The sequence below is a fragment of the Gigantopelta aegis genome, chromosome 1, assembly GCF_016097555.1.
Source record: "Gigantopelta aegis isolate Gae_Host chromosome 1, Gae_host_genome, whole genome shotgun sequence".
NCBI classification, from domain to species: domain Eukaryota; kingdom Metazoa; phylum Mollusca; class Gastropoda; order Neomphalida; family Peltospiridae; genus Gigantopelta; species Gigantopelta aegis.
Window position 1 is genome coordinate 17,363,164 of NC_054699.1, and position 16,672 is coordinate 17,379,835.

Here is a 16,672-nt window from a genome sequence, read left to right on the forward strand (position 1 = left end):
TCCAAGTTTGTTACGATGTTATTTATGAATTTCATTTAAGATACTAAATTCTCAGGTGGGATACCAGATTTTGAAATGTTAGTATCCAACTGGGATACTGCCCCAAATTTTTAATCTCGAACCCTGTTATCTGTCTGGGACAACAGCAGAAAAGTAATGTATATGGGTATATCCACAAAAAATTGTCATCCCTATCAGACCATCCACCATTAAAAGTTTTAAAGGAATATTCCTGAGCACTTTTAAACATATCATATATTTTTTTTCTGAATAAAATATTAGTGGCTGTATATTAAATGTGTTTCTGATCATTCTAATATTTGTACAAGGTTAAATTTAATTTTATTTCCTAAAATATTATTTTTTTGTACGTACGAAATTATTTGAAGACAAAATCCTGTTTGGGCTTCTTACAAATATTACGTTGACCAGAAACACATTACACAAGAACATATATTTAATATATAAGTTTACTCATAGAAATATGTTATTAGTTGGAATCATCTTACAATGCAGCAAACTCAGGAATGTCCCTTTAAGCAAGTCAATCAATATGGCTCCTTTGATTGGTCGAATCTCATTTTTATTATTAAGCTAATCCAATTTATCCGATTATATATATATATATATATATATATATATATATATATATATATATATATATATATATATATATATATATATATATATATATATCACCTACTCTCGAATCAAACCACTATTATGGGTACAAAATTAAATGCACTTGCCTAAAACTATATAACTGCATTTGATTGGTCCCCCTCCACCCCACGCCCAAATTTGTTTTCAGCCAATGAGAGCTACTGTCATTGTCAGCTTAAAGGGGAGTAATGGGTTCTTCTGATTTGTGAACAACATGATCAAAGTAGCACAACACTACACGAAGGCACATCTATTTAAAATAGTTATTGAAATTTTATATAGACCAAGTGACGCATGCATTACATATCCAGAGACTGAATAAAAGTACCTAACCCAACCTAAAAACAACTTGGATTTGGACGATTCACAAAAACGACCTAAATGGCTTTTAAATCTGCAGAATTCTGCAGATTATTGTCATCACTGCATGCTAAGAAATTCATAAAACCCACACAGAAGAAAAAGTGCTTTGAAAAGTTTCAAGCAATAAAAAGCTAAAAGCAATGTTCAAACAATAGTTACATGCAACTGTTTCTCCTTTTAATCTTAACAAAAATGCTGAAAGGAGCAAAATAAACAGCTACGATCATAATAAAACAAATCATGTATTTGACAAACAGAACGAAAAGACTATCAAATACATACTAAAGGCATAAACGTAATGCACTCATCTAACATTATATATACAGTCTAAGAAAGCAACCATACTAAAATGTAAATTAAAAATGCAACATGTCAATGTGCAGACACGCACACATGCATGCACGCACACACACACACAAACACACACACACACACAAAAGAACATATCAATTATTTTTTAATCCACAAAAGGAAACAAAATTAATGTTTATACGACACCCCAGCTCATTGTTCAATCAGTGGCTATTACTCGTAAGCATCTAGCATATAGTACATGTTGTTATTGAAACATTTGCACTATAAGAAATAAACTGCCACCACAGGCTGGATTTGTTATTGGTAGCGAAAGGTCGTTTTATAGTACTCCCCCTCCACACACACACACAGGTCACCGATATACCAGTCATAGAGCATTTAAACACAGGCTGGATTTGTTATTGGTAGCGAAAGGTCGTTTTATAGTACTCCCCCTCCACACACACACACAGGTCACCGATATACCAGTCATAGAGCATTTAAACACAGGCTGGATTTGTTATTGGTAGCGAAAGGTCGTTTTATAGTACTCCCCTCCACACACACACACACAGGTCACCGATATACCAGTCATAGAGCATTTAAACACAGGCTGGATTTGTTATTGGTAGCGAAAGGTCGTTTTATAGTACTCCCCCTCCACACACACACACAGGTCACCGATATACCAGTCATAGAGCATTTAAACACAGGCTGGATTTGTTATTGGTAGCGAAAGGTCGTTTTATAGTACTCCCCTCCACACACACACACACAGGTCACCGATATACCAGTCATAGAGCATTTAAACACAGGCTGGATTTGTTATTGGTAGCGAAAGGTCGTTTTATAGTACTCCCCCTCCACACACACACACAGGTCACCGATATACCAGTCATAGAGCATTTAAACACAGGCTGGATTTGTTATTGGTAGCGAAAGGTCGTTTTATAGTACTCCCCCTCCATACACACACACAGGTCACCGATATACCAGTCATAGAGCATTTAAACACAGGCTGGATTTGTTATTGGTAGCGAAAGGTCGTTTTATAGTACTCCCCCTCCACACACACACACAGGTCACCGATATACCAGTCATAGAGCATTTAAACACAGGCTGGATTTGTTATTGGTAGCGAAAGGTCATTTTATAGTACTCCCCCTCCACACACACACACACAGGTCACCGATATACCAGTCATAGAGCATTTAAACACAGGCTGGATTTGTTATTGGTAGCGAAAGGTCGTTTTATAGTACTCCCCTCCACACACACACACACAGGTCACCGATATACCAGTCATAGAGCATTTAAACACAGGCTGGATTTGTTATTGGTAGCGAAAGGTCGTTTTATAGTACTCCCCCTCCACACACACACACAGGTCACCGATATACCAGTCATAGAGCATTTAAACACAGGCTGGATTTGTTATTGGTAGCGAAAGGTCGTTTTATAGTACTCCCCCTCCACACACACACACAGGTCACCGATATACCAGTCATAGAGCATTTAAACACAGGCTGGATTTGTTATTGGTAGCGAAAGGTCGTTTTATAGTACTCCCCCTCCATACACACACACAGGTCACCGATATACCAGTCATAGAGCATTTAAACACAGGCTGGATTTGTTATTGGTAGCGAAAGGTCGTTTTATAGTACTCCCCCTCCACACACACACACAGGTCACCGATATACCAGTCATAGAGCATTTAAACACAGGCTGGATTTGTTATTGGTAGCGAAAGGTCGTTTTATAGTACTCCCCCTCCACACACACACACACAGGTCACCGATATACCAGTCATAGAGCATTTAAACACAGGCTGGATTTGTTATTGGTAGCGAAAGGTCGTTTTATAGTACTCCCCCTCCACACACACACACACAGGTCACCGATATACCAGTCATAGAGCATTTAAACACAGGCTGGATTTGTTATTGGTAGCGAAAGGTCGTTTTATAGTACTCCCCCTCCACACACACACACAGGTCACCGATATACCAGTCATAGAGCATTTAAACACAGGCTGGATTTGTTATTGGTAGCGAAAGGTCGTTTTATAGTACTCCCCCTCCACACACACACACAGGTCACCGATATACCAGTCATAGAGCATTTAAACACAGGCTGGATTTGTTATTGGTAGCGAAAGGTCGTTTTATAGTACTCCCCTCCACACACACACACACAGGTCACCGATATACCAGTCATAGAGCATTTAAACACAGGCTGGATTTGTTATTGGTAGCGAAAGGTCGTTTTATAGTACTCCCCCTCCACACACACACACAGGTCACCGATATACCAGTCATAGAGCATTTAAACACAGGCTGGATTTGTTATTGGTAGCGAAAGGTCGTTTTATAGTACTCCCCCTCCACACACACACACAGGTCACCGATATACCAGTCATAGAGCATTTAAACACAGGCTGGATTTGTTATTGGCATCGAAAGGTCGTTTTATAGTACTCCCCCTCCACACACACACACAGGTCACCGATATACCAGTCATAGAGCATTTAAACACAGGCAAGATTTGTTATCAAACTTTTGATTAGCAACAAATCTAATATTAAATTAAATCAATTTGAAAAGTGAAAACTACTATTTATAGAACTGTGTAGCTATCGCTGAACTATACAGACAATTGTGACACAATACTGAACAAAACGTTCCATGGAATGGGATAAAAAAACCCACCTCCACCTCCACTAATAAAAAATTAACAAATAACTGAAATATATGTTTTTTAAAATTTAAGGATTGGACAAAAGTGTGAGTGGAGACCTGTTTTTCCTTGAATATTCCAACCTTCCCACTAAACCAGTCCCACCTACTAAAAAAACCCCACACACCCTAAATGCAACAAAAAACACACATGCCAAATCCCCAAAAGACAACCAGTAAAAACACAAACAATCGCATTTAAAACAAGGAAGGAAGGAAATGTTTTATGTAACGACGCACTCATTTACGTTTATATGGCGTCAGACTTATAGTTACCGATCACACAAATATTGAGAGAGGAAACCCACTGTCATCACTTCATGGGCTACTCTTTTCAATTAGTAGCAAGGGATCTTTTATATGCACCATTTCACAGACAGGATTGCACATACCACAGCCTTTGTTACACCAGTTGTGGAGCACTCATTTTAAACAAATTCAACAGGCATAATTTTAAGAGAGGTCTCTACCACATGCCTTTATAATGGGAAATGTACAAGCATCAAGAAGGTTATTAATACTGCATTACCTGCTTCGTACTTCTTCCTGAGATCGGTGAAGTAGACATAGGCTGATTTGAGGACCCAGATTTTGAGGATGCCATCTTGTCCACCAGTCGCCAACAAGCGTCCACATGCTGAGAACTTCATAGACCAAATAGCACCCTAATAAAATATACTTTACATTATTACACATATGGTTCAAAAATATTATGGTTCAGATATCAACAATATTTATTCAAATAAATGAAGTGGATAGGCAAACAGGCGATAAGCCTATATAAATGCCTCTCCACAAGATGATGTTACATAATGTAAACATTTCAGAGAATGACATAAAAGATACGATTACAAAAATATAATTTCAGCCATTACATACAAACTACAAATACTAGGTTGGGTTTAAACATACAGTGCACATATTTGAATGAAGCCATCTCAACATCATACTACTGGTGCACCATGAACTTAACGGATTGTCAATCAAACGAGATCAGTGATATAAACTGAAATAGATTATGGGTAGTAAATAGAATATTAAACTGGGTAATAAATAGAATATTAAAAATGCTACCATTTCGTATCATGTTTATATCCCTAGTGAAAGAAATTTCACTTGGGACATAAACATCATATGAAATGGAAGCACATTTAATATCCTATAAATAATTATCATGTCCAACAAACTTTGATCTGAACACCAGTTTAAGAGAAAAAATGTTTTCACGAAAAATTAAACTTAAGTTATTATAGTTCAATTGTTTAGCCAAGACCAATAACATGCTCTTTATAACAATTATGTATCACGGTTACCTATTGTCAGTTTTAACTGTCTTTTAATATAAAAATCCCTGTTTTGTCACAAGCAATTCTATCTGCCATTATGTCACATAACCAACCATATATGTGCATTAAATGACATAATATATAAGTGACTTCATCGCATAATAGCCTTCTTTTTACAGACAAATGTTTAAGATACAAAATGATACGACTATGGTTTTATTACAAAATAATTATTTTTCTATATGGTTAGTGCTGCTGCTTACCAAAATATTCCATTTCATGTTTGTGAAACAAATGAGTCATATAATATATATATAAAAGATCTGTGTATCCATATAACTTTAACTTACAACATGTTCTCCACTAAGTTCCTGCAGCATTCGAATCTGTGCAAAGTCGTAAGGTCCCTTGTTACTGTTCGATGACTTGATCTGGTAAAACAGAATCATAAACCAATTAATAAAAATACCTCTGCTGCAACAAGGAATAAGAAAGGTAAAAATCAATGTTGAGGAAAAGAAATACTAGCAGTGTATCAAAAATTTAGTAAGAGATCTTCCATATTCCTATTCTCAAAGACATGACAGCACATACCACAGCCTCTGATATACCACTGTCAAGCACCGGATGACATAGGCCCAACACTACAACACACTGAACCTCAAACAAGTACTCTACAACTGAACTACAACCTGTTTGGTTAACAATAAAACAATTAATGGCAACACAAGCATTTAATCAGGACAGGGGTCAAAATTTTGAGATCTTAGGCCTGACAAAAAAGTTTTGTTTTTGTTTTTTTCCTCTTTTTTTTTTTAACATCAACACTAGAGCACATTGATTTATTAATCATTGGCTATTGAATGTCAAACATTTGGTAATTTTTTTACTTGTAGTCAGAGGAAACCTGCAACATTTTTCCAGTAGCAGCAAGGGATCTTTTATATGCACTTTCTCACAGACAGGACACCACATACCATGGCCTTTGATGTGCCATTCATGGGAGAGGAAAAACCTCAGTCAGAGAACAGGTCTACTGATGTGGTTCGATCCTATGACTGGAAGCACCTCAGGCGAACACTTTACCAACTGAGCTAGATCCTGCCCCACTATTCAATAAATGCTTCACACTTATAATATCTGAACACAGATGTGGAATTATAAACATTAAAGAGTTAAAGTTTGTTTTGTTTTGTTTAACGACACCACTGGATCACACTGATTAATTAATCATCAGTTAATGAATGTCAAACATTCAGATATTCCTAAATTCAACGGTCATAACTATTAAAAAAAAGGGGGGTAAATCATAATAAAAGTTAAAACTTAATCTGTAACAGTACGTAGTAAATACATGGTCTTCAGACGAAAGCCACTACATCTTTCCATTAGCAGCAAGAGATCTTTGATTAATATTAAAGAGAAAAGAAATATCATGATTGTGGTCTTATTTCAAAATGTTACTTCCCATTAATCCAGTCATTAGCTTATTTTATTTTGCTAACAGATACTGGAAGGTCACCATACCCATTTCTATCTCACTAATCACTAACAACTAACCACAGAGATCAGGTGTGCCCACGACAGTAGGCTTGAACCTCAAATGAATAAAGAACATTTGTTTTATTTAACACCACTACTAAAGCACATTGATTAATTAATCGTCGGCTATTGGATGTCAAACATTTTGTAATTCTTACTTCTTTTTTTTATTATTATTTAACGACGCCACTAGAGCACATCGATTTTTTATCTTATCATTGACTATTGGACGTCAAATGTATGGTCATTCTGACACTGTTTTTTAGAGGAAACCCGCTGTCGCCACATAGGCTACTCTTAGACAGACAGCAAGGGATCTTTTATTTGCACTTCCCACAGGCAGGATAGCACAAACCATGGCCTTTGTTGAACCAGTTATAGATCACTAGTCGGTGCAAGTGGTTTACACCTACCTATTGAGCCTTGCGGAGCACTCACTCAGGGTTTGGAGTCGGTATCTGGATTAAAAAACCCATGCCTCGACTGGGATCCGAACCCAGTACCTACCAGCCTGTAGACCGATGGCCTAACCATGACGCCACCGAGGCCGGTTTCTTACTTGTAGTCATCAAGAGAAATCCGCTACATTTTTCCATTAGAAGCAAGGGATCTTTTATATTGACTTTCCCAAAGACAGGATAGCACACACCACAGCCTTTGACCAGTTGTGGTGCACTGGTTAGAATGACAACAACAAAAAAATCAGTTGAATGGATCCACCGTGGTGATTGGATCCTGCGACATAAGCACCTCAGACAGGCGCTCAACTGATTGAGCTAAATCCCAGCCCCCTCAAATGAATAAATGCAGGATGCAGTGTACTTACTTTGAATATCTTCCCATCTACTGAGACCTCTTCTTCTGTGTCTCCCTCATCTCGAAATAGCACTGGAACAAAAGACAAACTTTAAACTATCCTCAGTCACACAGACGAAATTTTAATATATAGTTTTAAGCCTGGATTTGTTCTAATTTATTGTGGAAAACAATTAGATTTTTTTAACACCACCACTAGATCACTTCTTTAATTCATTATCACATACTGGCCGTCAAACATTATGACTCAGGGATTTACCTTGTTTTTCTGAAATGGGAGTCCCTTGGACTCACCTCTTTCTTTTCTGGGGGTCCCAACCTGAAAACAAAGGGTCCCAAAACCACACAAACGACAGAGAGCTGCAGACAACAAATCACGTGTATACTATATGTTTCATTAAAGTAAATTTAACAAGCTGTGTTGTTGTTGTTTTTCCTTTCGGGAAATCAGTGTCGGTATTCATTGTTTACTCTTTCAAAATCAACATTTCACTTTGATCTGTATTATTATTTGAACCATTTCCTGCAAGCTAAATGATACTCACAATACCATGCGTTGTTTATGAATCGTGCTACTTGTTTGTTAATGCAAATCAGAACATTTAACCAATTTGTTTTATTCGCCCGGGAATTTCCGATTGTCTTCGGCCTGTTGACGAGAAGTTCCGAATGATCGCAAATTTCGCGACCTCTTTCCGGAAAGTACCAACTTTACCCAATTAAGCGCAGCAAAGGATAAAGACGCAGTGTTCCCAGAGATAAAAACTTTTTGTTTTCGATATGGGGAATCCCCATTTGAATACGCAGTTTATAGGTAGAAAAGAAATAGTGTGTTACACAGAATGATCGATCTTTGATAGTGGACAGGGTTACTGAAAATGTCAGATATTTTATGCGTCCCACGGGACGCAGTATCTCTATTTTTGCGGGTCCAGTTAAGTTTTAGTGCATCCTATATGCAAGTTTTGTGCGTCCGGTAAATCCCTGATGACTAAGTTTAGAAACCTGCAATATTTTACAAAGGGATCTTTTATGTGCACTTTTCCAGACACCACAGCACATACTATGACCTTTAATATACTAGGACTGATTTATAGCTATGTAGTCTTAATTAAGTGAATATGATCACAATGTAGACTTTTCAGGAGAAATTTAATGTATATTATTATTTATCTCGCAATCACTGTATTCGTTGTCAAGATATGATGACTAGATAAATCTCTATATTTTCGGTTATTGACCAAAAATGTAGGTCAAGTGACATAAGCCCGACTCAACTCAAGTATTTCAGACTAGATTTTCAATAAACATACTCTTTAAATCATTAGTACAGTAAATACAAATAACTTTTAGTTTTGCAATAAAAATACAAAACTTGTATATTTATTTATGAATTAGAGTTTAGAAATGCTTTTTGAATGTTGCAAAATGTAGCTAGCGTCTTACAAAGAATGACGTCATATATCTTGTATGGCAAAAGCCTAGTTAGGTTGACAATACTTGATTTGCGTACACAAAAATGGAATAAATAATGATTTTCCCGACTATTCATGTAGGATTACAGGATAAAGAAATAACTGGTTACTGACTTAAGATATCGGCTTTATCCTGCTCAGGTCGAACCGTCGCAGGATAAAGCCGATATCTTAAGACAGTAACCAGTTATTCCCTATAGTCAGACAATATTTTGCTGGGCCATTTAGTAAGCCAACTGACCTAGACACTACGCCTTTAATTATCACAGATTTAGTCAACTGACCTAGACAACATGCCTTTAATTATCACAGATTTAGTCAACTGACCTAGACACCATGCCTTTAGTTATCACAGATTCAGTCAAATGACCTAGACACCATTCCTTTAATTATCACAGATTTAGTCAACTGACCTAGACACCATGCCTTTAATTATCACAGATTCAGTCAAATGACCTAGACACCATTCCTTTAATTATCACAGATTTAGTCAACTGACCTAGACACCATGCCTTTAATTATCACAGATTTAGTCATTGTCTTTGATGTTATGCCTTTAATTCTCACAGATTTTGTCAGTCTTTGATGTTATGCCTTTAATTATTACAGATTTTGTCACCGTCTTTGATGCTATGCCTTTAATCTCACAGATTTTGTCATTGTCTTTGATGTTATGCCTTTAATTCTCACAGATTTTGTCATTGTCTTTGATGCTATGCCTTTAATTATCACAGATTTTGACATTGTCTTTGTTGCTATGCCTTTAATTATCACAGATTTTGTCAACTGACTTAGTCACTACACCTTTAGTTATCACAGATTTAGTCAACTGACCTAGACACTACGTCTGTAATTATCACAGATTTAGTCAACTGACCTAGACACTACTTCTGTAATTATCGGAGATTTAGTCAACTGACCTAGACACTACACCTTTAATTATCACAGATTTAGTCAACTGACCTAGACACTACACCTTTAATTATCAGATTTAGTCAACTGATCTAGACACTACGTCTGTAATTATCACATATTTTGTCAACTGACCTAGAAACTGTCTGTAATTATCACAGATTTTGTCAACTGACCTAGACACTACGTCTGTAATTATCACAGATTTAGTCAACTGGCCTAGACATTACCCTTTTATTATAACAGATTTAGTCAAATGACCTAGACACTACGTCTGTAATTATCACAGATTTAGTCAACTGACCTAGATACTATGTCTGTAATTATCACAGATTTAGTCAACTGACCTAGGCACTACGTCTGTAATTATCACAGATATAGTCAACTGACCTAGATACTACGTCTGTAATTATCACAGATTTAGTCAACTGACCTAGACATTACCCTTTTATTATCACAGATTTAGTCAACTGACCTAGACACTACGTCTGTAATTATCACAGATTTAGTCAACTGATCTAGATACTATGTCTGTAATTATCACAGATTTAGTCAACTGACCTAGACACTACACCTTTAATTATCACAGATTTAGTCAACTGACCTAGATACTATGTCTGTAATTATCACAGATTTAGTCAAATGACCTAGACACTACGTCTGTAATTATCACAGATTTAGTCAACTGACCTAGACACTACGTCTGTAATTATCACAGATTTAGTCAACTGACCTAGATACTACGTCTGTAATTATCACAGATTTAGTCAACTGACCTAGACACTACGTCTGTAATTATCACAGATTTTGTCAACTGACCTAGACACTACACCTTTAGTTATCACAGATTTAGTCAACTGACCTAGAAACTACATCTGTAATTATCACAGATTTTGTCAACTGCCCTAGACACTATGCCTTTAATTATAATAAATTTTGTCAACTGCGCTAAATACTATGCCTTTAATTATCAAATTTTTTGTCCCATGTTAATGCATTTGTCTTACCTTGATCTGCTACATTTTTAACCTTTCTGGCTGTTCTGCTTAATAATTTCTTCAGCCTCTTTCTAGAAAAATAAGAAAAAAACATTACAAGCTGTGAATACCAGAAGACTAAAGGAAAAGAATATATAACAACACCCCAGCACATTGTTTTAATCAGAAAGTTTTCATTCCGAACCCTATTAAAACAAGCATTCTGAGAGTACTGCTACGGGCACAAACACATTTCTTATCTCCTAAGTTCAATGGCCATAACTCTGCAAATAAATCGTCACGAAAGTTAAAACTTAATCTGTAACAGTACATGATAAAGCAATAGACAAAATTTCATCTCAATGTCTTTAGGCATTGAAAAAAAAAAAAATCCAGAAAACACATTTTCATATCTCCTAAATTCAAGGGCTACAACTTGGTGAAAAATTGATAAATTGCAAGTCTGACTAAGACCCATTTTCCAGTCACTCATTACAACTCTGTATGTAATACAGACATCAGTTCAACACTACTGACATTCAATCACTCATTACAACTCTGTATGTAATACAGACAATACTACGCTAGTAGTGAATTAAATTTCGTCTACAATACCATGTGTTAATCCTTTATTTCTTTCCAGCAGTATAAATGCTTTACGTTATAACATCACCAAGCTAAAAAACTGAAAATAACGTACATGGAAAAGGTACTACGTAAATGCATTGTATCGATAAACATGCGTTAATGATGGTGTCACAATGCTAGTGAAATGATTCAACATTGTAATATTGTTCTAGCCATCTTGATGTATAACATGTTTATTATATACATAGCAATGAAATATATAGATCTACGGAAACCATAAAAGTCATATCCAGTGAAAAGTCATATTTTCACTGTAGCTAAGAAGAAGTCGTATTTACTTTTTTGTAAAAGTGCACAATTAAATTATCTCCCTTTGTCTCGGTTCTTCGTATTTAAATTTGATGATTACCAATGCATCTGATCGTATTTGAAAAATAAAAAATGTAATTTAAACAACTGTACCTATAAAAACGGGATACGAAGTACAATTACGATAATATATATAAAACAAATTGAATACGAAGCTAAATAATGATGACACAATGTAGTGTCATCGAGTTATAAGTGTAACAATTTAACGGCGTTCGACTCGTTTTGTTTTTGTGGGAGTTTTTAGAGGATCGCTTTGTCAGGTATGTTTGCACCGCAGTATTGTTAAATAAATGTTAATAAAGATAAATTTTAATCAAATTTCTTTTTAAAAGTCTGTGGTAAAGTAAATTTTCTGGCAAAGTTCCATAGGAAGAAATATATCATGACGTTACGTGTTTTCGATAGGATAAGTGAAAGATATAACCAAAGAGCGAAAGATATTGTCAAAAATTAGGAAATATGTATATAATAAATGGACCATTTCATGGTGTTTTTCCGAATACGATTTTTATGTCAACTCGTGATGTGTGAAAACCATATTTTCACTCATTGCTTCGCAATTCGTGAAAATATGGTTTTCACACATCACTCGTTGACATAAAAATCGTATTCGAAAAAACCCCATGAAATAGCCTCTATATATTTGTTAAATGTAGGGAGAGGCCTTAATATAGGCACTTGCCTGTTGGCCAATCCCAAATTTGATTTGCTAATAAATATTGTTTAAACCAACATGAACTTACTTCTTGGAGCCTAGACTCATGGCTGAACTGGAACTGGAATGGAACGAGATTGTATCTTCATCCGTTGAAGCATCTGGGTGTAGGCTGTCACTGAAATTAAATGAAAGGAATGTTAGCGTAACAACACCCCAGCACATTCTAATCTGCAGTTACAGTATTAGAAGGGAAAGGCCGTCAACGAAATTAAATGAAAGGAATGTTAGCATAACAACACCCCAGCACATTCTAATCTGCAGTTACAGTATTAGAAGGGAAAGGCCGTCAACGAAATTAAATGAAAGGAATGTTAGCATAACAACACCCCAGCACATTCTAATCTGCAGTTACAGTATTAGAAGAGAAAGGCCGTCAATGAAATTAAATGAAAGGAATGTTAGCGTAACAGCACCCCAGCACATTCTAATCTGCAGTAACAGTATTAGAAGGGAAAGAGTCACTGAAATTAAATTAAAGGAATGTCAGCGTAACAACACCCCAGCACATTGTAATCTGCAGTAACAGTATTAGAAGGGAAAGTCTGTCAATGAAATTAAGTGGAAGGAATGTTAGCGTAACAAAACCCCAGCACATTCTAATCTGCAGTTACAGTATTAGAAGAGAAAGGTCGTCAATGAAATTAAGTGGAAGGAATGTTAGCGTAACAACACCCCAGCACATTCTAATCTGCAGTTACAGTATTAGAAGAGAAAAAAAAGAAAGAAATGTTTTATTTAACGACGCACTCAACACATTTTATTTTACGGTTATATGGCGTCAGACATATGGTTAAGGACCACACAGATTTTGAGAGGAAACCCGCTGTCGCCACTATATGGGCTACTCTTCCGATTAGCAGCAAGGGATCTTTTATTTGTGCTTCCCACAGGCAGGATAGCACAAACCATGGCCTTTGTGATCACTGGTCGGTGCCAGTGGTTTACACCTACCCACTGAGCCTTGCGGAGCACTCACTCAGGGTTGTATTAGAAGAGAAAGGCCGTCAATGAAATTAAATGAAAGGAATGTTAGCGTAACAGCACCCCAGCACATTCTCATCCGCAGTATCAGTATTAGAAGGGAAAGACAGTCACTGAAATTAAATGAAAGGAATGTTAGCATACCAACACCCCAGCACATTGTAATCTGCAGTAACAGTATTAGAAGGGAAAGACAGTCACTGAAATTAAATGAAAGGAATGTTAGATTAACAAAAAAACCCAGCACATTCTAATCTGCAGTTATAGTATTAGAAAGGAAAGTCTGTTTAACACCATGACTAGAGCACAATTTTTTATTTGTTAATAATCAGCTATTGGATTGGTCATTTTTGAGATGTTAAGTTTATTTTGTTTAACGATATCTCTAGAGTGCATTGATTTATTAGTCATCGGCTATTCGATGTCAAACATTTGGTAATATTTACATATACTCTAAGAAAGGAAACCCACTACATTTTTTCATTAGTAGCAAAGAAAGGAAACACACTACATTTTTTCATTAGTAGCAAGGAATCTTTATATGCACCATCCCCATAGACAGGATAGCACATACCACAGCCTTTGATATACCAGTCGTGGTACACTGGCAGGAGCGAAAAATCAAGTGAGCGCTTTACCACTGTAGTCTTAGAGGGACAGCACATACCATGGCCTTTGATATGCCAGCTGTGGGGCACTGGCTGAGATAGGAAAAACCCAATCCAGCGTCCTCAATAGTTTAAGAAGTAGCAGGCTACAACAGTGATGATAGCAGGGGGCAAAGCGGGGGGTCTGGGGGCCCTCCCCTAGAAACATGTTTGGATCCCTTTTGTAGGAGACTTTATTAAAGCAGAGAAAGCACTTTTTTTTTTACCATCAATGAAAAGTAGGCGGCAGCAAAAGCTGTTTCAGGCAGTGATTTGCCGCCGGAGACAGGGTACTTTTGAGGGCTCTGCCAATCAGAGAGTGGGTCCACTGATGTGGTTTTATCCGATGACGCAAGAATCTCAGGTAAGTACTCGACAAACTGAGGTAGATCCTACCCTTCATAACTTTTTTTAAAAATGTATACGCTAATCTTCAGATTTACAGAATTTAAGAAATATTTCATTAGCCAAAGACTAAATGTTGTAGCCACTTTGTATAAAACTTAGCAATTATCTCATTTGGAGATGGACAACAGGCTTTGACCGTACATTTTTTTCAGTGGTAGCCCACCAATCAGTAAAAATTGGTAGCCCTCAAATTTTAATAAATTTTACAAAAAAGACAGAAAAAAGAAAACATCCTCTCAGGGTTTCTGCTAAAGGATAAAATGGGTATGACGCCATACCCAAATTGTTTTGCAAATATCATTTTTTAAGTTAACCTTTTGACCAAATTAATTACTCTTATCATTACTGTATGATTGTCTTATCCCTAACACTAAACTTAACCCATTTTCTTTCTGGGGGAGGCTCCCCCATACCCCCTGTTGACTGTTGTTGCATTCAATTCCATAGCGCCATCCATACCCAAAAGTGTCTTTTTGGCAAAAACACTGACTTTTTATTTTCTTAAATCATATTGCAGAATTGCCACCTGTCAGACTTGGGGAGCAGTTAACACTGTTACAGCGACTCATGGTAGCACAGCGTGCACACGAAAGGTAGAATTTCAGACACCGATGAATTAAGCGTAACAGGATGTGCAAAAAAAAATCTAGTAACCAAACGAACTACCGGGTTTAGACATCTGGCAGCCCCAACGAGAAATCGGTAGCCAAAATCCTCCGGGCTACTGCTATAGTCGAGTCCTGGCCTGGTGCTTATAAACCTTTTAGAGTCTAGACTCGAGACTGTAATACAGTCTGAGGCACTAATGTCATGACAACGCCATACAAATTGCATACGTGTGATGTCATTAAAGATTGAGTCTCGACTCTAAAAGTTTTATAAGCACGGGCCCTGGTATATATCATGTGGCTCACAAAAAATTGTAACCCTAGTGATTATATAGAGATTATTATACGAGCTGGTGTCTGTGACGTCATTTGAGATTGAGTCTGGACTCTAAAGGATTTATAAGCACGGGCCCTGCCTACACAGTTTAATGAACTGTACAAACAAAGCTCAAAATACCCTTTATACTCCTTTGTTCTCTGAACAATGTGTAGATCGACCGGGTTGATGCACTGTGGAAGTTCTTCTGCCGCCTTGCTTAGTGGCAGCTCCTCTCCAGTGTCCAGGTTCTTAATCAGACAGCAGTCAAGAATTTCCTGGAAATCAACAAAACACCAAGTAATAAAGAGGTTACATGATATCACAAAGAGGATGCATGACATAAAAAATTAGAGTTTGTTTGGTTTAACGACACCACTAGAGCACATTGATGTATTAATCATCGGCTATTGGATGTCAAATATTTGGGGGGTTTTTTTAAAATATAGTCTTAGAGAGGAAACCCGCTACATATTTCCATTAGTAGCAAGGGATCTTATATATACACCATCCCACAGACAAGAAACCACATACCAAGTGCACTGGCTGAAACGAGAAACAGCCCAATGAACCCACTGACAGGGTTCGATCCTAGACTTACCACACATCAGGCAAGCTCTTTACCACAAAGCTACGTCCTGCCCCAAGGAAGAGGTTACATGATATCACAAGGACGGTGCATGACATCATCAGACAGGATACATGACTTTATATTAATTGTAGACATGGCACATTAGCTAGACATTTTAAACAACAATTTGTGATAAAGTGTGCTATCAATATATTCTAAATCTCACTGTTCACTTCGTTTGAGGTGAAAGCAGGAATTTTGTGGAATTAAATGTCTGTCCTATCATAAACCAATTCCGTGAATAAAGAAATAATTTGTAAAGTAACATTTAAGATTAATCTACATATAGTTTAAACAAAAAAATTTAACCAGAATTCTGAGGACTGCTAAAGCGATA

General features: G+C 36.7%; 1 protein-coding gene across 1 annotated transcript in view; it reads right to left on the minus strand.

Annotated features, from left to right (window-relative positions):
• The window catches only part of LOC121371398 (WD repeat-containing protein 44-like), a 41,072-nt gene that overhangs the window by 12,133 nt on the left and 12,267 nt on the right, over positions 1 to 16,672 (minus strand). Inside the window, exons 8-13 of the mRNA XM_041497270.1 lie at positions 15,846 to 15,982; positions 12,770 to 12,859; positions 11,097 to 11,158; positions 7,713 to 7,774; positions 5,695 to 5,775; positions 4,588 to 4,723 (exon numbers count right to left, since the gene is read on the minus strand). Of these exons, the coding sequence (XP_041353204.1) occupies positions 4,588 to 4,723; positions 5,695 to 5,775; positions 7,713 to 7,774; positions 11,097 to 11,158; positions 12,770 to 12,859; positions 15,846 to 15,982 (568 nt within the window). The remainder of the gene's footprint in view (positions 1 to 4,587; positions 4,724 to 5,694; positions 5,776 to 7,712; positions 7,775 to 11,096; positions 11,159 to 12,769; positions 12,860 to 15,845; positions 15,983 to 16,672) is intronic.